Genomic DNA, 27,203 nt, shown 5'->3' on the forward strand with positions numbered 1-27,203 from the left:
TGACCCAGGCACAGCAAGCCATGCAGAAAATGACAAACCTTGTTACATTAGTAAAAATGTAAAATCCACTTGTTTGTTTGATCTGCTTGGGTCCGCTAGTTACATGTAAAGTTTGATATGTTACAATATTTTGTCGCTGTGTCAAACATTATAGTCATATTGTTCCCATCGGGCCTGCTTATAAAGACCCTCATTACAAGTCTGTGGAACAACGTGACCTTGGTAAAAGGGAGTAAAGAGAAATCCTTTTAGGATTTTAACTTTTATGTAAAGCTGAGAGGGTCAGTGTGAATAGTGTTGCATCTCCGCACCTCAACATTTAGTGAACCTTAAAAAAAAAAAAAGTATAATGTACTCAATGAAAGATGTTTTAAAATCTTTGAACAGGAATGCATAAAAGAAAGGATATTTACCATATTCTCCCTGTTATCGCCCCAAAGAGACTCTTTATTTCATTCTTGTCAAAGAATGTAGATTTGCAACTTATAGGTATGCATATTTGAAAGCTTGATTTCAGTTTTCCTCACAATACACTGGCTAAAATGAAGACTGCTCCTTTGTATCACATGTAACCCTGTTATTGTTAAGCTCATTACATCATACGTATATGCATTGTTTCATATATGTTTTTATTTATACACATTAGAGATGCTAATAAATTTTATTTTTAAAAGTGTTGGAATTTTCTTGCACCCTTTCTTCCATTGTGGATTGCGGATCCTACTGTGTCCATCTGGGTAGTACCAAAAGTCCAGAGGCCTCAAGAGAAGATATTTTATTTTATACGTTTTGGGCAAGTTTGTATCACAATCATTACAATGAGCACGGATTCCTGATTTGGCATCTTGGTATGAACAGCTTGGACCACAACACTGTATATAAAAGATGACCATAGCCACCAGTGACGTGAAACCATAATATTAAACACAACGAAAACGGTTTACTGTGGATACTAACTGTGCTTCTCATGGTTTCCGTTCTGCCTGGTTTTCTTTTCCGGAAGTTGTCGTTCGGTTTGGACCTATGGTGTTGCCGTATTTCTATTAGGTACTCTGCGTATGGGTAATGTAGTGTAGCAGGAGACACGTGGGACGCTGCGTTGCCGTTCATTCGACGTTTACGGAAACATGGCGGGCCTGGAACTGCTGTCTGATCAAGGATACCGTTTAGATGGAAGGAAAGCCACCGAGCTGCGAAAGCTTCAGGCCCGTATGGGTGTGTTCACTCAGGCCGACGGTTCTGCGTATTTAGAGCAGGGGAACACCAAAGCTCTGGCCGTGGTGTACGGTCCCCATGAAGTAAGTGCCGCGGATGGAGGAGAGGGTTAGTGGGGATAAACAATAAAATGCATTTGATTATGGTTATCACACCAATGACATAAAGTCGCCACATTTTGATATAATATAGTGTAAATACCTGAGAAAGGGGCATTTTCAGCGAGAACTTTTGCTTGTAGCAGTACTTGCACAGTGTAGTATCATTATTAAATTATTGCTCAAAGCAGACGGGATGTGTAGTAAGTTTTATTTAAGGCTCAACAGCATGAAGTATGAATTGAAATCAAAGTTGTTGTTGTTGTTATTCAACAACACTTTTCCACTTGAGTTTTTTAGTCCATATTGAGATATTAGCATCACACAGTGGCTATTGATTTGTTGGTTGCACATCCATAATATTAATCTCCTGTTACGCCACATCCTAAAGGTGCTCCTTTGGAATGAGACATGGTAATTGTAGAGGTCATTTGAGAATATTAAAGAAACCTGTTTGAGGTGTGTGATGTGGGGTGCTATCCTGCTGGAAGCAAACATCACAAGATGTGGTCATAAAGGGATGAACACAGTCAGCAACAATAATCAGGTTGACTCTGTGCAAATGATACGTTTATATTCCATTTGTGTTAACAAGCCATCGAACAAGTGCACCAAAAATGTGTCCAGTTGGTGTATATTGCAGCATTTATTTATGTTGGGTGCAGTTAACATTGTTCCAGTGTGTAAGCACAGTAACGTCCAGTCCAAGCTGTACATCAGTTCTTACTTGTCGTTTTCCTCCAGATGCGAGGTTCTCGAAGTCGGACTCTTCATGATCGAGCAGTTATCAACTGCCAGTATAGCATGGCCACGTTCAGCACAGCGGAGAGGAAGAGACGACCACACGGAGACCGCAAATCCACTGAGATGAGCCTCCACCTGAAGCAGACGTTTGAGGCTGCTGTGATGACCCAGCTGTACCCTCGATCTCAAATTGATATCTATGTCAAGGTTCGTGTTGGACTGACGCTTCATCTGGTGAGAGGTATTATTGCAGAAATAGATTTTTTTGTAATTGTTCACAAACACGTTTCCATCGTCTTCCAACAGATTCTGCAGTCAGATGGAGGGAATTACAGCGTGTGCGTGAATGCTGCCACATTGGCAGTGATTGACGCTGGCATCCCCATGCGGGACTATGTGTGTGCCTGCACTGTAGGGTTTGTGGATGAGACCCCCCTTGCTGACCTGTGCTACGCGGAGGAAAATGGAGGCGTGAGCTCATTGGCTTTAGCGCTTCTGCCCCGAGGTGGACAGATCGCTCTGCTGCAGATGGATGCCAGACTGCATCAGGATCACCTCGAGACTCTGATTGAGGCTGCAATGACTGCTTGTAAAGGTGTGAGCAAAGTGCTGGATGAGGTGGTGAGGCAGCATCTTCAAGAAGCCTCGGTGCTAACCGGAGAGTGACGTGGGACAGCGGCAGGAACATGTGGAATCCAAGTGCAGCTTGAAAGTGTTATTGGACTTTAAATATTTTCAAATGATATTAACGTTTAATTCATTTATATCAGTCACTGAATACTTTTGTATAAATGTGATAAATGTAATAATAAATATGTTAGTCATGCATTGTTTCCTTATTGGTTGTTTATTTATGAGGGAGGTATTCAAACTTGTCTACTTATAGGACATCTGCTCCTGCAGCTTCACCTCTGCACCTGCCAGAGGTGAATATATATATATATATATATATATATATATACACACATACTGGCAAGCTACCACATTGATGTTCTACATTTTATAGCAATAAATAATAATTTAAAAAAACGACGTTTAAATGTTTAAAACTAAATAAACGCGTAAACTCACAAGCTAAATGAAAACTACCAGCTTTAGGCATTTAAGAATATTTTTATGGGAAGTTTTAAAGCGCTATACAAATACAGACCATTTTAAACATGTACCTTAAAATAACGATGGAACAGGTTATTCATCCAGTATTTTCAATATTTCTTTGTGTCGTTTTATTTTGTTTTTATTTTAATTTTAACGTGGTTGAGCGGAAGTCGGTGCGCCGCAGTAATGTTCCCGCAGGAACAAGGAAATCAAAAACGTCCAGCAGCGGCTTCTGCGATAAAGCCCCACCTCTGAAGGTGGATGTGACCAGTGGACACAGGTGGGTTTTTCATATATATTCTGCAAAATAATACAAAGTTGTTGTTAAACATCTTTAAAAAACGCGTTTGCAGGGTATAGCGGGTTTAAACATTTACCATTTAGCGAAACCGTCCTGGCTAACCTCAGCTGTCAGTCGATGCTCTGACAATGGATCCCAGGAAGCAATTTCTCAGCTCGATATAAAGGCGTGATTACCCCAGCGTCGAATTGTCATAAATGTCTTTATATCGATGTTTATTTCTCAGCGGCAGCTATCCTGACGGATTGTTAGTGTGTTTCCTTCAGGATCCGCCAGTAAATCCAGGCTTTGGAGTAACGTTACAGCTGATAATATGGGGCTGCTATCTGACCCAAACAGAAGACGGGCTTTGATCAGCATGCTGACTCGCCTCAATGCCCCAATCTGGTGAGCTTCAGTCAGTGTCAACCGTCTGCCTACTTTCGTTTAGCTCTCTCTCTATTAATATTACTCCTGTCTTGTTTTAGTGTGGTCTGCTACTTTGCCGGTGTGGCTTGGTTCATGGGTTTGGCCTTTGAGCCGTTCACTCTGCGGACATACATGTCAGAGAATGCCATGGGCTCTACCATGGTGGAGGAGCGCTTTCCAGCTGGGGAGAGAGCGCTGGCCACAGGGAGGGAGTTTGCAGCCCATAAGAAGAAAGTTGGGTAAGGTTTACTATAGGCTTGTGGGTCTTTATGCAGTTTGTTCCTAGTTTTTTGTTGTTTTTTCAAACTCAAGTCTAGGTAGAAGTCTGATCGTTTTTAGTGTAATCTTGTTTGACTATTTACTTCTCTGCAGTGGGATGCCAGTGGACTGGCTCGTGAAGAATATGCAGGATCGAGGACTGGAAGTGTTTACTCAGAGCTTCTCTCGCACACTACCCTTCCCTGATGAAAACAAAGAGAGATATGTACGTTTATTGTGGAAAACTGATTTTGTTCTCAGCAAGAGACAGACTGGTGTTTGCATAATCTTTATGAATATTTCATGACTTCGTTTTTGGTGCTGTCTCCTCTTCTTGGCAGATTGTAAAAGGCACAAATGTATATGGTATCCTTCGAGCTCCTAGAGCTCCACGAACTGAAGCCTTGGTGCTGAGTGCTCCCTGCAGCCCAGGTGATAACAACAACCAGGCTGTGGGACTGCTTCTCGGCTTGGCTCAGTACTTCAGAAGTGAGTACAACACCCATTCCCCTCTCCTTCTCCACAATTTGAATGATGCTGCAGTTGCTTTTCTTGGTTTAATGAATGTTGTTTGTTTAATAGATCAGATTTACTGGGCCAAGGACATCATCTTCCTTGTCAATGAGCATGATTTGATTGGTATGCAGGCCTGGTTGGAGGGCTACCATCACACCAACACTACAGGTGATCAAACACGTGTATCTAGTTACAGTGCAGTAAAATAAAGGAAAGAGATGTATAACTAAGTTAACTTTACTGCTGAAATGGTTCATCCAGGTATGTCGTGGTCTCCATTACAAGGCCGTGGTGGATCAATCCAGGCAGCACTGTCCCTGGAGCTTAGCAGTGATGTCATCACCAGTTTGGACCTGGTACTGGAAGGCCTCAATGGCCAGTTACCCAACCTGGACTTAGCAAACCTTTTCTATGCCTTTTGTCAGAAGATAGGAGTTCTTTGCACCATCCAGGGCAAGGTAAAGGCTTATAAACAGACGCACTCTGCTCTGTGCATGGTTAGCAGAGTGCTAAGATTATGTGTTGGAGAGTCGTTATGTAGCTTTTCTTTGTGGATGTGTTTACAGCTGCAAAGGAACGATTGGGATAGCGTGTCAGGGTACAGCCACGCAGTCCAGACTATGATGCTGATGGTGATGAAGCAGGCCAGTGGGCGGCCCTGGGGAGACCACGGCCTGTTTCTGCGCTACCACATTGAAGCTGCAACCATCAAGGGTGTCAACAGCTTCCGGCAGTACAAGACTGACGCCACTACCATCGGCAGGTCAGAGATGGTGTATACTGATTTTGTTTATATTTAAGACTTTTATGTTCTGCTTGTAATTTGACACTTTTATGATCTTTTTTTTTTTTTTTGTCTAAATAAATGTCCTGCAGGCTGCTGGAAGGAATGTATCGTAAGCTGAATAACCTCCTGGAGCGCCTGCACCAGTCTTATTTCTTCTACCTCATGCCGTCACTCTCTCACTTTGTCTCCATTGGATACTACATGCCAGCCTTCGGCCTGCTCGCCGTTATTCTGCTGCTTCGTGTATCCTGAAATAAAAATGAAATGTATAAAAGAAACCTAATAACAGCTGAGAGCAGGGTGGGAACAAATTCAACCTTCAGTCTTTTTTCCTTGACTGTAATACAGGCATTAGACTTGTGGGTTCAACTCAATACTCCACCATCGACAACAGAGGATGGAGTTGCTGACATTGATCAGGTTAGACACACGTGCTAAGACAAACTCATCAAAACTGAACCTGAATTTTGCTGGTTAAGCAACACTTTAATAAAAATCTGCTTCCTCCCAGCAGTCCAGTCCAGGAGTGCTGTCGGTGTTGACTCCTCTGGTGATCAGCCACCTGACAGGAGTTGCTCTGTACGCGTTGCCGATCCGTTTTCAGGAGACTGCTGTCGAACATTTCCCTGTGTCTGAGACCGAGGCTGTGGTCCTGACGGCAATTGCTATTTACACAGCAGGCCTGGCGTTGCCGCATAACACACACAGGTACTACATAATGTGTGTGTGTGTGTGTGTGTGTGTGTGTGTGTGTGTGTGTGTGTGTAAATTGATTTTCCTTGTTTATTTCCTTGTACATTTTATTAAATACACCTGTCCTACTGCTTATTAACCCAAATATTTAATCAATCAATCAGATGATAGTAAGAAGTGGTTTGTCTGAGTATTTCACAAACTGCCCACACAACCATCTCTAGGGTTTATAGAGAATGATCAGAAAAAGAGAGAAAAATATCCAGTGAGCGACAGTTCCTGATGTCAGAGTAGAGTGACTCGAGGAGGGCAAAACATTAATGTACAAACTATGAAACTGAGTTTTCAGTATGAGCACAAATTCAAATCATTCAGGGTTCTCACACTGACTTATGTATGCATCAGTGCACACACTTAAGAGACCTCCACATAGGAAGTGATTTCACAGCGACCAGAAACCACAGAAAGTCAGTAGCACTTGGTAACTTTAAGTTAAAAAGGTGACGGCGACATAAAATTTGTGGGGCCCGAATGAGTCTATCAACTAAAGTGAGCTTCCTGTGTGGATTACCCCTCAAAGTTCAGTACATAAACTTAAATTGTAAACATGTCAAAACATAACTTTTAGTTGATTATCAGACAATGGCTAACTTGACGCAGGAGATTAAGTGAGCTGTTGTGTTGTTTGTTGCAGACTGCTGTCGGGGGAGGGCACAGAGCAGGGCTGGAGAGTGCTGAAGCTCGTCGCGGTGCTGTACCTGGCTGTGCTGCTGGGCTGCACTGCCCTCATCAACTTCTCCTTAGGCTTCATTCTGGCTCTCACTCTGGTGCCCTTAGCTGCCTTTGTCACACCCCACGTTCCAAAGTAAACACCTGCACAGACACTTTGGCCTTTATAGCCCTCTATCACTATACAGAACTAAAACTCTTTTTCTCTCTCCAGGGTTTTGTCAGCGTTCATCTTGGTCATCCTCAGCCCAGCTTGCACGCTCCTGTTTTCAGTCTTTTTCTTTCAAGAGCTGCAAGACATGCCTGTCAGCTTCCAAGATGGCTGGTTGCTGTTTCTGTCAGTCATTTCACAGGGGATCCTGGACCACTCCCTGTACGGATCTTTAGTCTACCCACTCATAGCGTTGCTGGTTTTTCCATGCTGGCTGCTTTTCTGGAACATCCTCTTCTGGAAGTAGCCCACAGGTCCACTGAAGGGTCTCGTGAGTGCGACCGCCCTCTAAAATGTACTCAGGTCTGTCATTGCTGGGTGAATGTGAAGAATTACCAGTTGAATCCACTGGAGAGGAAAAAACAATGTACTGTAGTTGCCTTGGAGAAGACGCAGCAACTCCAACTCCATCTTTGGACATTTGGTTATTACGTTTACTCAAAATATTTCAGTCTTTAAACATCAGAGGCATTTCTGAATCACCAAAAACTATTTGAAAGTGAGCAAAATGAACTGATTTCTACTTAACATCAGTCTCAGAATCACACAGTATAGCTGCATGAAGGGAATGAGTTTTTCCCAATAACTATAAAAGTCACGGTTGGGTTGATTTGTGTAAAAGGAGATTTTGATTAAAGACTTTTTTTGGGGATTTCTTCTAAAGGTTTTTTGGGGGGATACATAAAGAACAATACTGTTTTTTTTATTAATCATACAGGATGCTAAACATTGACTCGGTACCAACATATAAAACAGCGATATAATGGTAGAAACCATTTTGGCCATCTGCCTCTTTTTAAAATGTTTGTCTGCATTGGAACAAGCCATCACTACATCTAATATTTTTATACTTGTTGAAACTTTGGTTTGTGTTTATTTCATATTTATGGCTGCCAAAAATAAAATACATTTTGACACCTTCCTGTATTATCACTGCACATACGTGCATCTTATTTACTGCGGCAACATAAATACATAAAAAGGTTCCATTAGGACAGGGGTGAATTTTATATCATTTACTGTGTCACAGAATTATTTAACATAATCTGTAATATAATAAACATGGATGAAAAATAGTTTTTTTAGTGTAGAAAAACACAAAAAAGAGTGAAATAACACTTTTCCTACAGAAAGATTTCAGACCTGTTGCCACAGATTAAAAGGAAAGGCCCTGTACAAACATCTGGAGGGTTTACAGAGAACGGTCAAAGACAAAATACCCAGTGAGCTGCAGTTCTCTGGTTAAACATGCTTTGATGCTAGAGGTTGGAGAAGAATGACCACACTGCTTCAAGATAATAGACACAGAAATAACCACATTACAGCTAAGTATGCTGAAGAGCATCTTAAGCCTTAAAGCCGATGGGCTACAGCAGCAGAAGATCGCACCAGATTCTGTTCACCTAGGAGCAGGAAGCTGAGGCTATGATTCACACCGCAGCCTTCTTAAGTATTGATGCTGACCGTGTTCATGCCTTTATGACCACAGTGGACCCATCGTCTGATGGCTGCAGGATAACGTACCATGTCAGAAAACTCAAATCATCTCAAACTGGTTTCTTGATATGACAATGAGTTCACTCTACTCACGTGGCCTCCACAATCACAGATCTCAAGGCAACAAAGCACCTTTGGGATGATGTGGAACAGGAGGTTAACATCATGTATGTGCAGCTGACAGATGTGCAGCATCTGTACGATGCCGTCATGCCATTCTGATGGATGTTGCCAGCACCTTGTTGAATCTGCGCCATGAAGAATTAAGTTAATTCTGAAGGCAAACAGAGGTCCAACCTGTTACTAGCAGGCTGCGCCTAATAACGCGACATTTGTAGATCTCACAAGAACAGAAAAAACAGCATTTATTTTAATCCCATTTTGTTTATTCAGATAATGTGAGCTTTTACAGTATTATGTACTGAAAACAGATCATTCTTTTGCTGTCACATCTCAAAGAAACAAATTAGATCAGCTGCTAAAATGTACAATTACTCAATGCTCCTCTGGTAAAAATAATACATGTAATACAATGTTATACAAAAATAAAAGCACTCAACAACCCTGTAAATGCATCACAAATCCTTCTCTTTACAGCCACGGCTGCTTCTTTTTTATTTCAAACACTTTTAAGATTCTTTTGGCACCAACAGATGTCATATTAACAGACAGAATAGGGTATTGCACAAGGCTTCAACCTTTCTTATCACTTCACAGTTGGCAGACACCGGAGTTTGACATTTCCACAAATTCAGCTCCAATCAAATTTACCTCCCTTCTCTTCCCACCTAAAATAAATATTAGGCTGTCTGTGTTGCTTGCTCCACACACACACACACACACACACACACACACACACGCACACACACACACACGCACACACACACACTCACTAACACCCACGCACGCACACAGTAAAATAAATAGCAAGGAGATCTGGCCTGATGCAGATGTATGTCATGGTCAGGTCATGTCCATATAAACTGTCAAAGCTTCGTGTCAGCAGTTCATCGTCTGAGCAGCGAAGGGTGCAGCTCTGCGTCATGCTACAGCGCTTCAAACGGCCCCGTCTTCAGCAGCCAGCCAGCTGTCAGAGGACTCTCAGTGCACTTGACAGGCTTCGTGTAAGTATTTTGTCAACATGTAAGTGGCAGAATTAGTCTTCTCACTCTGTGTGTATGTATGTGTGCGTGCGAGTGAGTGAGAAGTGAAATCCGGACAGTGATGAAGGGCAGTCAGCTGCTGCTTAAACCAGACTCTCCCCGATCCTCTCGCCTTCCTTTCTCCTTTGTGCGAGATGAAAAAAAGAGCACTGTCAGTAGGGGGAGAAGGTCCAGGAGAGTAAAACAAATATTGATTCCTAGGTATCTGTTATAGTACCTGCTGGATAAAGCTCTGTGTGTCAGGTCTGGCTGTAGCGCAGATCTCGCAGCCGGGACGAGATGGCTTGTTGATGAAAGTGCACGAGGGACACGCCCACTCTGTCTGCTGAGTACACAAACATTCATTTAAAGCTCTATCTGAAAAATTAGGTAGATTTTGCATTACCTCTTGTCTGTTGGGATTAAGAGCCCAGAACCCACCAACACTGACCTATGACTGCATTACAAAGACAAAAAAAACCAACCCCAAACAGGTTTACTTTAAGGTTTAATTCACTCCAAGCATAATCTATCCTTTAACTCTTCCCTCCTGGGATGCCTACTAGGGGTAACCCTTGTTTCTCTTTTCTGAACAGAGCGGTTTCTTTCATATTGTAGGCTGGCTTCCAAGACAAAATGACTGCGTCTCTTTATACAGCGTACTAGAGCCAAAACATGCCCTTGTTATTAGGGTGCAGGGGAGTTAATTAAGTTTGGCATCCCTGTGTCCCAGCAATGTTAGAAGCATCTTATACTAAACACATACCTGTGTTTTACTCGCTTTGCTGGTATGATCATTCAGCTGCAGCTTCTCAATGTCGAGAACATCTTTGATGTCACCTGGTCTGTCGCTCCCTCCACCTGTACCTGCGGACAACACAATGTTAAACTGGCTGCATCTACATCCAGCTTGAAAGACTTTCACACGCCTACAAAAATCCCAAAATAAAGAATTGTAATTTTTGAATAATATCTTAAGGTTATTTAGCAGCCCCACTCACAAATTCCTGACAGAACATGTACCACGCAGTATAATTCTTACATTAGGAATTGTTTTCCTGCAATGTTAATTCAGGTTTGACGACTCTCAAACTGTAGGGATTGTCCGGATTCTTGTATTTTCTACACAAGAATCCGGACAATCTTTGGGGGAAGATTGTCTGGCTTCCCCCAAAAGACAACAAGTAATTAGAATTGGATTTCAGCGTAGTACCATCATATCTATTTCCCTTTTCCTCCTGTCATGCTCCTCTATCTGCTCCTCCCAGGGCAGCATCGGTTTCACAAATGGGATCGATTTGGTCGATGCCATGTGTGTGGACAGGTGTTCATCCCTCTTGAAACAAAGGTCTATGTTGGTGTTTCGGACACCAACGAAAGACGATAAGACAGGCCGGCAGTTAAAAACTTGGACAGTTAAAGACTGGTTGCAAATCTTCTGCAGTCAGGAACTAATCTGGAAATCACGAGACTTTAATGTGTACACAGGTGACTTTCTACTAGACCAGGGGTGGGCAATCTTAGTCAACGAGGGCCGGTGTCCTGCCGGTTTTAGATCTCACCTTGGGTCAACACACCTGAATCACATGATTAGTTCATTACCAGGCCTCTGGGGAACTTCAGGACATGTTGAGGAGCTAATTTAGCCATTTAAATCAGCTGTGTTGGTTCGAGGACACATCTAAAACCTGCAGGGACACCGGCCCTTGTGGACTGAGATTGCCCACCCCTGTACTAGACTTTATGCTTCGTTGACCACAAGTTTGAGACGCAGTAAATCTAAAAGATGATCGAGTCAGCAAACATTGCTCCGGTGTTCGGTCACAGAGTGCTGGCTGCTCGGCGGCAACGCTTCCTCCATGAAGGGTTTCTTTACCTAATGAAATGAAACTAATTATGCAATAACTTCCAACATCCCCCTGATTCAGCCGCAGGAAAGGTTCAGTTTATATCAGTATTACCTCAGCACATCAGTGACAAAAAGTTCTAAAGTACCGAGGATGGTTAAGGTGGCTGCGACTGACTCTGCTAACAAGTGTTGTCGTTAATTAGCAGGACCGCAGCAGTGCACTCATCGCCTGCTGTGCAGATGCAACCGAAACATCATCATCGCAGTGTACCCTGAACTCACCCTGGTTGTTGTGGGGAAGCCTCGAGGGGAGGGTGTTGTAACCCCTCCAGTCCTGGGAGGTGGGCCCGTTGCCTGGGGGGAGAGGTGTGGTGAGTAGGGCACTCTCCAGGTCCTGCTGGAACAGCTGGCGGGTAATCCGGGCTTGCCGGGCAGAGATCAAGTATAGGTACGCTGTATCGCCATCCTTCTGCACCCCGTAGGAAGCTAATGACCTCGGCTCGGTGCACAAACACTGACCGATCACCCAGCGCTGGACGCGAGGATGGAAACCGTACTCGAGAAACACCTGAAGAAGAAGAAGAAAGGAGGAGGAAGTCAGTGAGTGCAAATTTATGATCAGCTACATTTCCAGCTGTTGTAACCAGCAGTTTTCTGACCTGTTGCTTGAGTGCAGCCACAGTCATGTAGGGAAACACTTTCACTGTGACACAACAGGATGACGAGACATCCTCCACCACCACAGATAAACTGCAACACAGACATGGCACACAGGTAAACCCTGGAAGACACAGCGGTCATAATAATGACCTTGAATAGCCCTGCGCAGCCAAACGTTTCTCCGCCTCCTCACCTGATTTCCCCATCTGCGTAGTTTTTTTCCGACAGCTGTATCGTCAGCGCCGCTTTCTGTCGAGCCAGCGCGGACGCGTGCTGTGAAGCAGCTTGCGTGTCGCCGGCTTCGATTGCCCTGGTGAGCTCCAAACACAGCTCCTCTGAAAAGCACAGCACAGCAATTAAACGGGACATTATTAAACCACACTGTGAGTAAAGAGAGAGAGAGAGAGAAAAAAAAACCATGGCGACAAACATGGATGCTCACCGCTCAGCGGGAGCGAGGCTGAGCTCCACTGCTCCTTCGCCACTGCTGTGTTGTTCTGTTTGCTGTCTGATTCGTATGTATCCACATTTGCAACTGTCAGAGGAGAGATGGAGAACTTTGTCACTGAAGTGCTTTACAACGCCTTGAAGTCAACACATACCAAGTTCAGCCGATATCAGTGTTTACACTTGCTGCTCCGGGTTGATAAAGGTCCGACGTCTGCGCACGTTTATCACTAAGCAACATAGCAAAAGCATACAAAAAACGAACGTCCTATAACAGTTGGTCCAACCCAAACGATACTTTATCTCCTCCAACTAACATGTGTAATGCTGCTTTGATTTGATTCCAGCTTTTACCTTAACATTAACCTCAGATAGAAAACATCTAAAGTGCTTTTTCTTTGACTTCTCACAGCGCGAGTTATGTTTCGCAGACACAACATTTTTTAGGTGCAATACGTTTACAGTATAACAAGGGTCAGTAATTTGCCCTTATTTACTCAGTTTGTTTATAAAGAGTCTTTTTAACGGTTTAACAAATGGTTTTATTCATCCCCTTTAACCTGAGGTAAACCCTATTTTCACGTTTTTATGAAAAGAAAAATGTAATAAACAAAAGTATAAACAAAAGTATGAGGGGAGAGAGAGACAGGCAAAACGGGTAGAGAAAAAAATATTGTTCATCAGCATGCCGCCACCAGAGGGCGCCTCAGGTTTTATTTCTTTGATGGATTATCAACATTAAATCAATTCTTTACAAACAAGAGCTCTCAGAGGGCTATACTGAAACTTTAATGTTTTATGATGTTTTTATTACAACATGCTGACGTCAGCATTGTAAATATGGGTATCAAGTGTAGTATATTAATCTTTTTGAGTCATTGTGAAGTTATATAATGTTATATTGAAAAAATGTTTTAAAGAAGAAAAAAAAAGCTTATGTCCCCCAATGACCAATATATTGCTTTACAGTTTTTTTCTTAATTGGTGTGACCCTAACCTTTGACCTTGAAGCATTAAATACTCGAATAGTGTATTTTATCATCTTCACCCACATGATTGGAACCCAACTGACTGAAATCTTTGGCTTCTGTAAGCTGAAAAAATGCTCTGTGTGACTTTTGCAAAGCTTTACGGCGTCATTGTGACGCCGCAGGGTGTTGTATTGAAAACATTTCAATTGTATTGTACAGCTCTCCATGCCCTTTCATATGACATATTACTCCATATGGGTTCTTGGATTTATTTTTACGGTCATTTGAAGGTCAAGGTCAAATGCTTAACCAACCTAGGTACTCATGTCCCCCAAGGCCTACTATGTTGTTGCAAAATTTGAAGATGATCCATGAAAAATTGTGGTTAATTTAAAGTTTGTACTGATTTCCACATGGCATCTACCATCACAGGAAATTTGAAAACGATATCTTGAAAACTCAGGACGCTAGACTGTTAGGAAACAGACCGATTACATACTCTCTCCCTTTGGGTGGAGGCTTGAAAGCATTTTGTTTGTTGAACTGTTACAGCAAAAACTGAGTGCAACACAGTTAAAGACAAAAAGTTTTGCGTCATTGTAAAAAAGAACCAGTAAGAAACGGTTTTGCTGTGTATGCACAAAGTAAGGAACTTGTGCAGCTGCTGATGCTTTGTGTTTTCAAGAGATTTGCAGTTTATCAAACCGAGGATATAGAAGAAGATCCTTTACTCAGCAGATATTTGGGTGAAAGTTGAACTGAGTTTTCAAATTGAAGCAACACAGCGAAAAAAATGCGTCACAGGGAACAGAATTGTGAAATACACTTTACGTCCTCTCGAACCACTCGTTAACAAATATCTACTTAGTTACAGCAAACATGGCAGAAACTGTTTCCTGCAACTAAAATTGACTAAAATAGGTTGCTGTTTGCTGGATTTGCTTTAGTATAATTGTGCAGCAGCTGTGGTTTAAAATCCACAGCTCCATCTTTTTAGGGATAGTCAAGACGACCTGCTGAAGTTGAAGGAGTCAAGTGACTGTATGCTCACTGCTGCTTTGTTAGCTACACCTTTTTCAACTGCTTGTTAACACGAATCACAGGACAGGACCTCGGCGCATTTTGGTATGTAGACATGGTAGAGATGCCCTGCTGAAGTTCAAACAGAGTATCACAACAGGGGAGAAGGTTGATCTTAGTGACCTGGACCTTAAAATCTCAGAACAACAACCGACAAAAAGCCTGGTTTCAGTTACTGAGTCACCGTCTTTAGTTCTAATGTTTACTAAGATGGATTTTTGGAAAGGATGTACAATGTTGTTTAATGAGTGTTACATTTATATTTGACTGATATAAACCATTATTCATTTTATCGGAAATAAAGAAACAAAATTGTCAAACTGACCTCTGTGTGCCTCTCTTAGCGAAGACATCATCACGGTGGCCCACTCCTCGGCCTCTCGGTCGCAGCGGAAGTTGAAGCGGATGCAGTCGTGAGGCGGAGCAACGAGACGCATCTCATGGCAGCGAGAGGACTTGACCTCATACTGCACAGAGCGCAGGTCAAACTCTGCGATAAACTGCAGGTAAAAACACAAAGTGATGTAAGAAAATTTCTTCCCCATACATTAGCTGAAGTGTGACAAATGAATCCTAGAGCCAACAACTCAGTTCCAACACCAACAAGTCAAATCACTTTCATTTGCATCCACCTGACTAATTGTTTAATATGTCAAAAAACACCTCAAACCTGAAAAGCTGGGACTAACGAATGTTTAGCATATTAAAAAGGAAGACCCTCCTTTACACTGAACAAGAGCTGAGGGAGAAAAAAAACAAACAGTAGATGCAACAGAAGCAAACTGCAGTTCTCTTTGGAGGACTATCACAGTTTAATAGAAAGGAAACAATCCCCTGATACATGGCAAAATGAAGCATGTGAAATCCTCACTTTGACAGAGAAAGATGTGTCATCAGTGAGTGAATTTGGCAGCAGAGATTTCTTTTACACACAATCCGTCTTGGAACATTCACTGTGGCAGTGGGGAGTGGGGAGTGGGGAGTGGGGGGGGAGAGAGATCTTCAGGGCACAGACAAAAGCCGGGAAGACGGATTTGCCTTCCGCCGGAAGGAATGCATGTACATTGTGTGATACGATAACGCGGGGTGGCTGTTAAGTCTTTGAGCTGAGACAGACGAGCTAAAAGAAGTTGAATCAAGACATGTTTCGGTAGTCGAGGGGGAAATCTGTCAGAGTGGAGATGCAAAAGCAAATTCAGAGCCTGTCAGAGTTCAGGAAGATGACACACAGTGAATGTGACAAACAAAGGGCAGATCTGGGAGTTAAGTTATGATGTGGCCAGTCAGACACTGTGCAAAGTGAGGTGAGCTTAAGCATGTGTGCCTTTTTTGTTTATTTTATTGCCAGTATTGAGAAGATTAAACTTGTGTTTGTATTGAAATGTCTTTTGCCTGCCACAATCTGCTAATTGATCCTTTGATCGTCAAAAAGTAGTAAAAAAAAAAAGCACAATTATGTGAAGTCAAACAGCTTTAAATGGCTTGCTTTGCCAGATTAATTGTGCAAAAATACACGTTTAGTCTCACAGACTGCTTAGAGTTGGTCGGTTTTTAAGTATTTAGTATTTAAGATCAAAGCTTTATTTAAACTGAACAACTGAACAAGTTGCTGTTACTGAAAGAGCGACAATAAAACATAAAAACAAACAGTAAATTTGAAAAATGACCGTATGTCATGTTCGAGTCTGAATAGTGGCCCTTTGCTGCATGGGCATAAACTGTCCGAAAAATGTGTCTAAATATCATATCATAGATCTACAGTTTCATATTATGCTCCATGATTTATTTCATGGTGTCACACGTTACATTTTGCAGCAATACTTTTTAATTATTTGGATGATGGTGTGCAGGCTTGCATAGGTAGCTCTGAACAGCAGCAGGACCATTCGAGACAAATCGAGGAGCTTGCTCCTAAACGAGGGGCTGACACACATAGACACACACACAAACACAGCAAATTATGCCAAACACAACAGGTTCAAACACCACAAACCACACAAGAACCATGGGAAAGAGTATGGAGACACTTCACAAATGAGAAGCACTGAAGATGCGAGAACTAATCAGACATTAGAAGTTGAAAGTACTATGCTTACATTTGGTGTTTTATACAGCCTGTAAACATTCATTTCTTCTTTCTGCTGCTCCATTTAAGGGTCACCACAGCGCATCACCCGCCCCTATCTCACCCTATCCCTACCATCTTCTTCTGTCACATCCGTCATCCACCATACATCCATCAATCTCCTCTATGTTCTTCTTGAGCGTGGCCTCCTAGACTCCCCAATGCTCATCCCTGTCCATTATGTGTACATCCACATCACTGAAGGTGTCCACTGGCCTACAGGAGTAAATAGACTGCAGAGTCCTGGCCTGAAGAGGTAGTTGTGGGCTCTGCGTTGTGCCATCCTCTTAGCCAAAGGTTGTTCGATTGTATAAACCACAGCAATCCTCCTGGCTCTTACTTTTTAATCAGGTCAACCAAAGAACCATCCAACAGTGGACACTCTTAGCTTGACAAAGCTAAAGGCTCAGTGAAAACAGGATAGCAACATCCTTCCATGTATTTCAAAAAAACTGGTGGTTGCCTAGAGACTGTACTGGGTTTTTTTTCACATTTTGTGACGGATGGTAACTTGTTGTGATTAAATGGTTGCCCAGAGTTCACCTGATAGGATACAGTCGCAGTCTGACTTGGACCGACTGCGATCCAGGACTGACTTACGCCTGTCTCTAACATGATTATTTTCTTTTCTTACTTTTATTCTTATTCATCATTTTAGCCAAACTCAAACACTTTTACATTTACTGATTATGTTCTGATCAGTATTGTGCATATTTAACTATCTGCAAACTCACAAATTAATCATAATTCTGTGATCAACCCTTACACTGTTTCTCTTGTTCAAAAGTATAATCTGTTAGTGACACAGTTATTCATATTATAAAATGTTAAATAATATCATATCCTGGGGTGCCTGATGTTTCCCACCGCCATCTTCACCATCCTTTTTCCAATATATCCACTTTCCCTCCTCTGCAAATGTTCTAACCAAGTCAGCCTTGCCTTTCTGACGTTGTCTCCCAACCGCTCAACCTGAGCTGTCCTTCTGTTGTACTAATTTCTAATACTGGTCACTTCCAATAAAAATCAAATATATCTTCAACTCCGCCTGCTGTCTTTTTGTTAGTGCCACAGTCAGCAATCTAAATGGAAACAGTGGTAAAGCGCCAAGGTAAATGCACCTCTGTGCTCAGTGTGGTTTTCCTGATAAGCCATGCTGTTATTTTTATCTGTCATTACCAACTCTCCAATCACAGGAGGGCTTGAGCACTAAGGTTAGTCACACCATCAAAGTTTCTTCTTCTGCTTAAGCCACTGTTTGAATCATTTGGTGTAGAATACCAGTGAATAAATACAGACTTCCTACAACACACATAATGAGAAATGACTTGCCAGTACAAATCTGCATGTTTGTTCAGATGACAAGAGGATCGTGGAAATTCCCACCTGCCATTTTGCCATTAAGACTTGGAGAGTTTACCACTATAAAGGACTTCCCCCGTGATGCTGTTATGTCGTGGAAGGGCCGAAAATGAAAACGAAACTAAAAGTTTTAGTAACTACACTACTTCTCCGTTAAAACAACAATGGGAGGCTTTTTAAGACCCCCCTTTTAAAAACATACTGTTTGGTAATAAGCACGACACCGGGGTGGGAATCTGAAGGCTCTGCTATCAGCCGCTTGATTGTCACAGTGGATCCTGGTGTAAACTGCAGGAAAGAGTTTCTGTTGTTCTGAGATTTGTCGTGCCTCAAATTGAATCCACCAAGGTGCACATGTCGTGCTATGAGATCCGTAAAACTGCGCATAAAGGCCTTTTGTTAGTTAAGAATATAAATGTCACTTTAAAAAGGCGTTTGTGCACACACACACGATTAGGTTGATAACAAAAGCATTTGTTCTAAACATACAGGTGTGTGTGTGTGTCTACGCTTACCACACTGCGGTTTCCGCTCGTATCGCGTAAAGCCAGTCGGAACTCTCCGGCCCGGCTCGGGTCCATGCTGAGCTGCAGGCGCAGAGCCTCGCTGCCCGCTCCGGGGAGGTACAGCGGTCGGATCCCGGAATGGCACACCGAAACACGGACGGACATTAAGACTGTACTGCAGCAGGCGGTAGGTGCAGGGCCGCCGCATGCAGCCTGTGGGGACGAGGCAGGAATCGGGGCTGGTGGAGCCCAGCCGCCCGAGCTGAGAGCCATGTCGCGGACACCACGGACGGGTGAGGCTCGGTACTGCTGCCCGTGTCTTCTGCGGGATTTAACAGGTCCACCGGTGTTTAAAGAGAGCGCGTTTTATCACGGGGAGGCTCTGGCTGTCTCCGCGCCTCGCAAATTCTTCCATGTCTACCCGAAGCCGAGCGACAGAAAAACAAAACAGGAAGCTGAAGAGTACGACTGTAAATCTTCTCCGTAAAGAAACAGCGACTCCAATTTTAAAACACAGCGCAGTATAAGAAAGATTTAAAACACACACGGATTAAAAATATTAATCTCTAATCATCTCTAATAAAGAATTATATCTCTAATATTAATCATACTTGCGTTTGCTTTATGTTATTTATATGCACTGTTCAGAAAAAGAAAATTAAAGAAACAGTCATCCCAGTAGGCTATGAGTCATTTAAGCTTTATGGATGGTAAGACATGGACGTTAACACCCTTTACTAACCCCTTATTAATCCCAGAGTTGGGAAATTCATATTGTTGTAGCAGCATAACAAAGGGTTGAACCTAGTGCAAAACACATAACTTGTTCCAGTTTCTTTGGTTGGATCTATGAAAAATACCAAACATAACATGGTTTGATAGACAAAAAAAAGAGAGAGAAATATTTTTGTACCAGTAAGGTGACTCCCAAAGAGCTGTTAGTCAAAAACCTGGCATATCTCGAAACTGTGTGCCTAAAAACAATTTAGGAAACTGGACAAATGGAGGAAAAAAGAGTGTTGGGCCTAAAAACTATCTAAAACAGTTGAACAGAATCTGAAAGTTATGCCCTTATAAAAATAGGAAACAATCCAGCAAAGACCTAATACAGGACCTGAGACATGCATCTGGGCCTTCAGCTAAATTCATACTGTTCACTGAAACCTCATCGGATATGGTCTCAGTGGAGGAGTGGCTGTCAAGAAGCCACTGTTAATGAAGGGAAAGAGGTTTTCTCCTCTTTGTGGCTGAGGTATGCCACATTTCACATAAACTGATCTGATGGAGTAATGAATCCAAACTGAAACGTGTAGTTCAAATTATCAACGTATACAGAGAAAATCAGTGAAGATGTACAACAGTGAGTGTCTACAGCCATCTGTAAAACACAGTGCAGGATGTTTTGGGTTTTGTCTGGGGTCTGCATTTCAGCCAGTGGGAATCATGTCAAAATTGATAGAATTATTAATGCAGAACAGTACCACCAGATTTTGATCATCCATGAAACACTATTTCTAAAACATCTGATTTCCAAGGGTTTCGTTTTTCAGCATGGCAGTGATACCAAATACACTGCCAATGCAGTAAAAGCATACCACACAATGGAGCACTGACAGTCATGGATTAGCCTGCCAAGAGCCCGGACCTCAACATTTATTGAAGCAGTGTGGGATCATCTTGACTTAGAACAGAACAAAAAGGAAGCCAACATCCAAAGAAGAGCTTTGGATGTTCTTCAAGAAGGAAGAACTATTCCTTAAGACTACTTAAAGAAATGATCAGAAAGCTTGGCTAAGAGTGTTGCTGAAGAATAAAGGTGATCAAACCAAATATCGACTTTCAAGCACATTTGAACTATAAAAGCTCAATTTTACCTTGTATTCTGTATTTCCATGTATATTTTCACGTTTCAATAAATTGATGCACTTATTTTTCCATTTTGTGAGCAAAATATAAAGAAATGAGGGGTGGATCAAAACTTCTGCATGGTACTGCAAACGTAGGTGAACCTACAAGCACTGATAACCTTAAACAGTAGAGAGGGAGAGTCTTTCTTGGACATTTTCTTCTAAGGAAAGTATTAACCTCCTTCTAACCTTTGAGCCACGATGAAAGCTGTTCAGTAGCACATACCACATGGCACATAAGTTGTTGTGCTGTTTATTCCTATTTATGGAGATCTGTCCATCCATAGATTAATTAATTTAGTTTGGTTCATTGGTGTGAATAAGGTGACTTATTATGAATAAATAAATAAATAAATAAAAATCATAATTATTTGTTTAAAACTTCTCTCTAAATAAGACTGACAGATCGCACACAGAGGCACTAAGAGAAGATACTTTAACGTGCTCTGTCATGCATGTCACCAAAAGTTTATACACAATGCAGAAGTAAAGCATTGAATTGTGCACTGGAGTTGATTCAAGAAGTCTGTCCTTTCAGCACATGGTCTGTTAATAAGGCACATATTGCCTAATCCTGTGCACATCTAACTATAAAACAAGTCCTTTGGTAAATGATTCTGCTCACATCAAGCCGAGAAGGAAGAAAAGACTCAGCTCACCTCCTCCACACTTCTGTTGGTCTGAACAAAGTAAAGAGGGTTACAGTAATATCTGCGTAGCAGGACATCAAACAAACATGTGGAACATGACGCAGTTAGAGTATGGAACCCTGGCAAGACGAGCAAACCAGATCAAGGACGAGCTCAGACAGGCAAGAAAAACTATGTTTACGCAGAGTTGTAATATCGGAAGCATAAACCAGAGTTAGTCATGTTGTCTTGTTGTAATATCTTTAACCTTTGCTTTCAATCCCTCTTCTACAGGGAGTGAGAAGACCCTACAAAGAAGTGATCGATGTCTTCCAGGGTGATTTACACAAGGGAGGAATGAAACCTCTGACATTTGTCAGACAGGTAAAGTTGGACCTTTACACACTGTGTAAACTCATTACGTTTCCTTTGAGTAAGGATGTCCGTGTTGCACTTTTTCACAGGTTCTTGCAGCGTGTGTTTACCCGCCGCTTATCAACAGCAGCAATCTGCCACTTGATGCAAGACAGAGGACCCAGGAGGAGCTGGGGAGATGTGTTGGAGGGAGTGTAGGTGAGGGCAACGTATGCGGTCTAATGACGTGGAAAAAAATGAAAATGCTTGTCGTGCAGGATCCCCAAGGTGGAGCAGAAAAAACTCACCGCACACAGTTATCTTTATTGTGTGACAACTACTACTTCTGTGGTTTCGGCCCTTGGCTCCGGACACAGGCACTCCGTCTCGCTGCCACACCATCCCAGCTAGCTTTCACTGACAAAAAGCAGACACACAGTCAATTGATGCACCTGCGCACCTATTCTTCCTGCCTCAGCACCGCCCCATAAGCTCACTGTGACGCTTTCTCCACTGCAGCAGGCCAGAGACCACGCCCACGCCACAAGGCTTTATCTGCAGTAACCGTGTGGTGGCAGAAATAGCAAAAGACTAAAACCCCCAAAACAGGGCAGATGGCATCAAAACTATCTACAGATACAGATCTACAGAGCTTCAACTGGTAAAAATGGAACTGGAGAATACCTTTAAGGTTCTTAGGGTTACTACAATCATTGTTAGTCAAATTAAACTTTATTGTCAGTTCTGCAATGTACAGGACATACACCGCACTGAAATGCCGTTTCGCCCACTGTGTGCAATAGAAAAAGAAAAAAAAAAATCAAAATTCAATTCAATTCTAAAATAAAATAAAATAGCTGTTCATGTATAAAAAATAAGGTTTGCAAGAATTCTTTTAAAAAAGTTTTTTAATTCATAAAGTTGGGTGAGAATATCTTACTTTCAGTGATTCACTTAAAACAACAGTAACAGGTCTCCACAGATTACAAATAAACTGCACAGAAATACTGTCATACTCTGGCTTCCATGTTTATTATATTCATAAAAGTCTCTATACAGGAAGCATATGTAATAATAGAAGTGTTTAATGAACTATAGGCTCATATAGACAAACATTATAAATACAATGAAATGTATATGTATTATAAAACATTTTAAAAAAGCCATTTTATGAATTCAAATCTAGGCAGAAATACAAATACAAAAAGTCTGCTTTGTTTTGCCGGATCAAGTTGTAGGTGTGTTTTATAATAATAATAATAATAACAGATTGCATTTATATAGCGCTTTTTGAGACCCTCAAAGTGCGTTACAATTCAACTATTCATTCACTCTCACATTCACACACTGGCGGAGGCAGCTACAGTTGTAGCCACAGCTGCCCTGGGGCAGACTGACAGAAGCGAGGCTGCCATATCGCACCATCGGCCCATCTGGCCATCACCAGTAGGTGAAGTGTCTTGCCCAAGGACACAACAACCGAGACTGTCCAAGCTGGGGCTTGAACCGGCAACCTTCCGATTACAAGACGAACTGCCAACTCTTGAGCCACAATCGCCCCCAATGTATGTGAGTTAAAGTCTGTTTTCAATCTCTTCAGGTTCATATTCTGCTGCACCTGGTATACCAGAAATTATCCACAGCATCTCTGAATTCATAAAGAGACGAGACGGAGGAATTCCATCTCACCCCGAGAACATTTACATCAGTCCTGGCTCACAGTGGGCAATCTCGGTAACTCCATGATTACCGACATGCTGCATACATGTGTATGTGATTTCTAATGGATCATCACAAGCTCTCTTTTCTGTGCTTTTTAGAACATTCTCAATGTCTTAGTGAACCGTGAGGCTTCACCAAGAACAGGTGTGTTGATTCCAGTGCCATGCCACAACAAAACCGTGTTGTCCATAATGCAGTTGGGTGCAGTCGCCGTCCCTTATTACCTGAGTGAGGAGCAGGGATGGGCGCTGGAGGTGGAAGAGCTGCAGCGAGCGCTCGAATCTGCAAAGGGAGTCTGTAATCCTGTGGCTCTGTACATCATCAACCCCGGAAATCCAGCAGGTATTTATTCCAGCCAGTGTGGGGATCGTCTGCTGTAAGTGTTTGTTCTTTGTGTTACAGGATGAATATTATACTCTTACTTGTTTTTATGCCACACTGCCTGTAGGTTATGTTCAGAGCCAAAAATCAGTGCAAGAGGTGATCCGGTTTGCTTGGGAAAAGAGGCTCTTTCTTCTGGTTGATGAGGTGGAGAAGCTATTATCATCCATGCAAGCATATTTTAAAAACCAAATGCATCTGTATAAAGGAACTTATGGATGTTTACATGTTGCACTGCAGGTCTATCAGGACTGTGTTTATGGGGAAAACTGTGAGTTTGTCTCCTACAAAAGGACTTTGAGCGAGATGGGGCCTCCTTTCTCAGGAACAGTGGAGCTGGCGTCCTTTCACTCAGTGTCCAAAGGCTTCTCGGGAGAGTATGTGTTCAGTCCAGATATGTATCTGGTTTGTAATGGATGATTCTCACAAAGCTTGAGGCAAAAATTAAACTGAAATTTTAATTTTTCAAAGTCAGTGATAAACTGGTCATCCACTGAGAGTGATCATGAGAAGCAAAGCTCCAGAACAGCTACGTTTTTTGTTGTTTCTACATGTTAGTCTCTTTCATTAGGTGTGGTCTCCGTGCTGGATATGTCGAGCTGGTAAATCTGGATCCTGCTGTCATGAAATACATCCACACACTGTTCTCCAAAGATTCTTGTGAAACAGTTTTAGGTCAGATTGCCCTGGATCTGATGATGGACCCTCCAAAGCCAGGAGACCCCTCGTACCTGCTCTATAAACAGGTTGGACCTGAGAACTGTACTCTTGTTTAGCTGAGGATGACCAACTACATGTAGCACTGTAGCTGTAGCTGTTTTTGATAAAGAATTTGCCATTTTCTACAAGCTGATGTCTTCTGCAGGAAATTGAGCAGATCAGGACTGTGCTGGTTCATAACGTGAAGAGAGTCCACGAGGTTGTCAACAGCCTACCGGGATTCAGCTGCTCACCCATTGAAGGAGGATTGTTTGCGTTCCCCAGACTGCACCTCACACCAAAAGCTATTCAGAAAGCCGAGGTTACCGCAGAAATGCAAGAGGATGTATTACATAATCGGTGCTGAAGCCCTTTGAACTTTCTCCTGGTTCATTTTCCTGAAATGTGTTTTTGTTGTTTTCCTTGGATATTTCAGGAATTAGGACTGCAGCCAGACACATTCTACTGTACGAGACTGCTAGAAGAAGGTGGAGTGTTTACCGGTCCTGGTTGGGAGTACGGACAAAAGGAGGGCACCTACCACATCAGGTACAATACAAGTCGGGCACTCTTCAAAATACATAATTGAGAAATTATAGATATTATATAAAGCAATTTTATTTTTGGTATGAAACAAAACAAAAAAAATCATTTCTATTGTTAAAAGAAGTCTCTGTTTAGACTGCAGATGGATTCATTTCATGGTCCAAGTCTCAATGTCTTTTTTTTTTTGTCTCTGCAGATTTTGCATTGCGGTCCCTCAGGACGTCATGGAGGAATTACTGAGACGCCTGAGCAGCTTCCACATGACATTTATGAAGGATTTTTCTTAAAGAAAAAGGAAAAGTTCCCTCTAAGGTTTCTTTTTTCTGTAATCCCATAACTCTATATAGAAAATCAAACCATTTTTGAAACAGCGATGTTGATTTTAATAAATATGATATTTATTGCATACAATCTTTGGTCAGCCATCTTTTGTCACTACCCATTAGAGTAAGATCCAGCTTCAGCTTTTCAGAAAGCAACTAATCATATATTTCAAGTTCCAAATTCAAATGAGGCCTTACATCAGCCATCACTGGGGTGGGTGGCTTGTGACCTAAAATCCAAGTACATTTGCAAGAGAGTTGGCTAACTCTCATATGGCTGGGAAGAAGGCAAGAAAAGAACAGTTGCTTTGGACACAACCCTCCACACCTAGCCCTTGAAAAAGAGCCATGTGTCAGGTCAAACACAAATGCAAGAACAATTATGCCACTGTGCGATGTGTTCACTGCTACAGATACACATGTGGTAAATGCAGACTACAGATACCATGGCAGTGCCAGGATAGTGAGTGATTGCTGAAAATGTTGAAATGTACTCACTCACTTTTTATTATTATTTGTAAATATGTGTACAAATTGTTGTTTTTTGTTTTTTTTGTACTGTTTTGATCAATAAATTTCAGCAACAAAGGAAATACACCCATGTGTGTTGATTTCTCCCTAAGATGGCAAACTGAAACACAAGTTTCCTTGTGGCCCAGGAAACTAACCACTCCAAGTGGCTCAGCGCCACCTTATTTATAACAAAAGCAGCAGTTCACAGTTCAGTTCAGTTCAGTTCAGTTCAGTTCAGGATATTGAACCAGCCATTTGGCTGGTAGGCGGGTTTTAAACGTAGAAAAGCCAAATGGCTGCTCTCTGGGACTCTAGGTGTTAAAAAATAGTGGCAATAGACAATTGTGTGTTCTTTAAAGAGTTCCTGATAAATTCAGTGATTTCGCAATAGACTCCAGCACTAAAACAGCAGTGCCTTCCTGCTGAACTTTCCTCCGGCCCAGAACCAGAGCCACTCAGAGCCTCTTTGGCCTGGACAAACAGAAAGCAGACGACTCAGTAACAGCTTAGCAAACAAAAATATGGCAAAATTTATTATGGTGAAGACATAATAATAATGGATTGGATTTATATAGCGCTTTTCAAGGCACCCAAAGCGCTTTACAATGCCACTATTCATTCACATTCTCACACTGGTGGAGGCAGCTACAGTTGTAGCCACAGCTGCCCTGGGGCAGACTGACAGAAGCGAGGCTGCCATATCGCGCCATCGGCCCCTCTGGCTAACAGAGGCGGTAGGTGAAGTGTCTTGCCCAAGGACACAACGACCAGGACAGAGAGCCCAGGGATCGAACCGGCAACCTTCCGGTTACAGATACGCTTCCCAACCCCCTGAGCCACGCTCGCCCCAATCTCATCTTGTTGACTAGTGCTCTGTTCTGCAAGCTGTTGTGGAAAGGGTCTCTAGTGAGACAGGCAGCTACAGACAACATAGGCAGAACACATCTAAACATGCTACTCAGGACTAATATTTTGCCCAGCCGTGGGTCACATGACATGCAGGCGACACGATCCCCTAATGGAGTCAGTGTTTCGGTCCTGTCCAGGACTCCTGCAAAACAAAAGTGCATCAAAATGACAAGTAAAGACAAGTAAAGACGAGTAAAGACGAGTAAAGACGAGTAAAGATGCGTAAAGACGAGTAAAGACGAGTAAAGACGCGTAAAGACGCGTAAAGACGAGTAACGACGAGTAAAGACGCGCTTACCTATATCTTGTAGATTACGGACAGCGTCTCTCACAGACTCTGGCTCTGGGCTTTCCAATACTTGGGATAAGAAATCTACAGCCTACAAGCACCAAAAATGATAAGCCATTAATAAATATAAAATGGAAGAAAATTTTAAATACAAATACAAGAAAGAACAGGGGAAAAAATGATTCCTGTACCTTTGAGTTTGGACTGTGGATTTTAGCCTGCACTACTAAACTC

At 42.3% G+C, this 27,203-nt stretch overlaps 4 protein-coding genes across 8 annotated transcripts; 3 read left to right on the forward strand and 1 right to left on the reverse strand.

The window, feature by feature from the left end:
* The first annotated feature begins 1,075 nt into the window (after positions 1-1,075).
* On the forward strand, positions 1,076-2,883 carry exosc4 (exosome component 4). The gene is made up of 3 exons (XM_006786411.3): positions 1,076-1,298; positions 2,058-2,264; positions 2,364-2,883. The coding sequence occupies exons 1-3, from the start codon at positions 1,128-1,130 to the stop codon at positions 2,721-2,723; spliced, it is 738 nt and encodes a 245-aa protein (XP_006786474.1). The 5' UTR covers positions 1,076-1,127; the 3' UTR covers positions 2,724-2,883.
* A 475-nt stretch (positions 2,884-3,358) lies between these two features.
* Positions 3,359-7,979, forward strand: gpaa1 (glycosylphosphatidylinositol anchor attachment 1). Of its 2 annotated transcripts, none has more exons than XM_006786412.3 (13): positions 3,359-3,435; positions 3,723-3,843; positions 3,924-4,103; positions 4,237-4,348; positions 4,464-4,611; positions 4,705-4,806; positions 4,900-5,096; positions 5,205-5,401; positions 5,515-5,668; positions 5,774-5,845; positions 5,937-6,133; positions 6,813-6,983; positions 7,062-7,979. In XM_006786412.3, exons 2-13 carry the CDS (start codon positions 3,770-3,772, stop codon positions 7,303-7,305), a joined length of 1,848 nt encoding a protein of 615 aa, XP_006786475.1. In that variant the 5' UTR covers positions 3,359-3,435; positions 3,723-3,769; the 3' UTR covers positions 7,306-7,979. The 2 variants fall into 2 exon arrangements, with proteins under 2 accessions (XP_006786475.1, XP_035761984.1); XM_035906091.2 differs by having other exon boundaries at positions 5,940-6,133.
* A 955-nt stretch (positions 7,980-8,934) lies between these two features.
* On the reverse strand, positions 8,935-19,155 carry sharpin (SHANK-associated RH domain interacting protein). Of its 4 annotated transcripts, none has more exons than XM_035906137.2 (9): positions 18,707-19,155; positions 15,030-15,204; positions 12,649-12,741; positions 12,400-12,541; positions 12,206-12,296; positions 11,829-12,114; positions 10,464-10,558; positions 9,936-10,040; positions 8,935-9,841 (listed from the first exon to the last, which is right to left on the reverse strand). In XM_035906137.2, the coding sequence occupies exons 1-9, from the start codon at positions 18,968-18,970 to the stop codon at positions 9,791-9,793; spliced, it is 1,302 nt and encodes a 433-aa protein (XP_035762030.1). In that variant the 5' UTR covers positions 18,971-19,155; the 3' UTR covers positions 8,935-9,790. The 4 variants fall into 4 exon arrangements, with proteins under 4 accessions (XP_035762030.1, XP_006786478.1, XP_006786477.1 ...); XM_006786415.3 differs by having other exon boundaries at positions 9,936-10,043; XM_006786414.3 differs by having other exon boundaries at positions 10,464-10,564.
* A 2,093-nt stretch (positions 19,156-21,248) lies between these two features.
* On the forward strand, positions 21,249-25,842 carry LOC148097739 (alanine aminotransferase 1-like). Its single transcript, XM_087831598.1, has 11 exons — positions 21,249-21,415; positions 21,528-21,617; positions 21,698-21,806; positions 23,188-23,321; positions 23,408-23,651; positions 23,758-23,837; positions 23,931-24,067; positions 24,262-24,436; positions 24,556-24,711; positions 24,826-24,938; positions 25,132-25,842. The coding sequence occupies exons 1-11, from the start codon at positions 21,341-21,343 to the stop codon at positions 25,220-25,222; spliced, it is 1,404 nt and encodes a 467-aa protein (XP_087687724.1). The 5' UTR covers positions 21,249-21,340; the 3' UTR covers positions 25,223-25,842.
* The last annotated feature ends 1,361 nt before the right edge of the window (positions 25,843-27,203 follow it).

This window comes from Neolamprologus brichardi, chromosome 18 (genome assembly GCF_056152115.1).
Source record: "Neolamprologus brichardi isolate AB-2024 chromosome 18, ASM5615211v1, whole genome shotgun sequence".
Lineage (NCBI taxonomy): Eukaryota > Metazoa > Chordata > Actinopteri > Cichliformes > Cichlidae > Neolamprologus > Neolamprologus brichardi.

Coding starts and splice junctions, on each gene's coding strand:
- LOC148097739 (XM_087831598.1), top strand. CDS start 21,341: ATGTGGAACATGACGCAGTTAGAGTATGGAACCCTGGCAAGACGAGCA. Junction 21,807..23,187: donor ATGTGTTGGAGGGAGTGTAG/GTGAGGGCAACG, acceptor CAATCTCTTCAG/GTTCATATTCTGCTGCACCT. Junction 24,939..25,131: donor GAGGGCACCTACCACATCAG/GTACAATACAAG, acceptor TTGTCTCTGCAG/ATTTTGCATTGCGGTCCCTC.
- exosc4 (XM_006786411.3), top strand. CDS start 1,128: ATGGCGGGCCTGGAACTGCTGTCTGATCAAGGATACCGTTTAGATGGA. Junction 1,299..2,057: donor TGGTGTACGGTCCCCATGAA/GTAAGTGCCGCG, acceptor GTTTTCCTCCAG/ATGCGAGGTTCTCGAAGTCG. Junction 2,265..2,363: donor AAATTGATATCTATGTCAAG/GTTCGTGTTGGA, acceptor GTCTTCCAACAG/ATTCTGCAGTCAGATGGAGG.
- sharpin (XM_006786413.2), bottom strand. CDS start 18,970: ATGGCTCTCAGCTCGGGCGGCTGGGCTCCACCAGCCCCGATTCCTGCC. Junction 15,205..18,706: donor CGAGCGGAAACCGCAGTGTG/GTAAGCGTAGAC, acceptor TTTTACCTGCAG/TTTATCGCAGAGTTTGACCT. Junction 12,297..12,399: donor TACGCAGATGGGGAAATCAG/GTGAGGAGGCGG, acceptor TCTGTGTTGCAG/TTTATCTGTGGTGGTGGAGG.
- gpaa1 (XM_006786412.3), top strand. CDS start 3,770: ATGGGGCTGCTATCTGACCCAAACAGAAGACGGGCTTTGATCAGCATG. Junction 4,349..4,463: donor ATGAAAACAAAGAGAGATAT/GTACGTTTATTG, acceptor TCTTCTTGGCAG/ATTGTAAAAGGCACAAATGT. Junction 4,807..4,899: donor CCATCACACCAACACTACAG/GTGATCAAACAC, acceptor TGGTTCATCCAG/GTATGTCGTGGTCTCCATTA.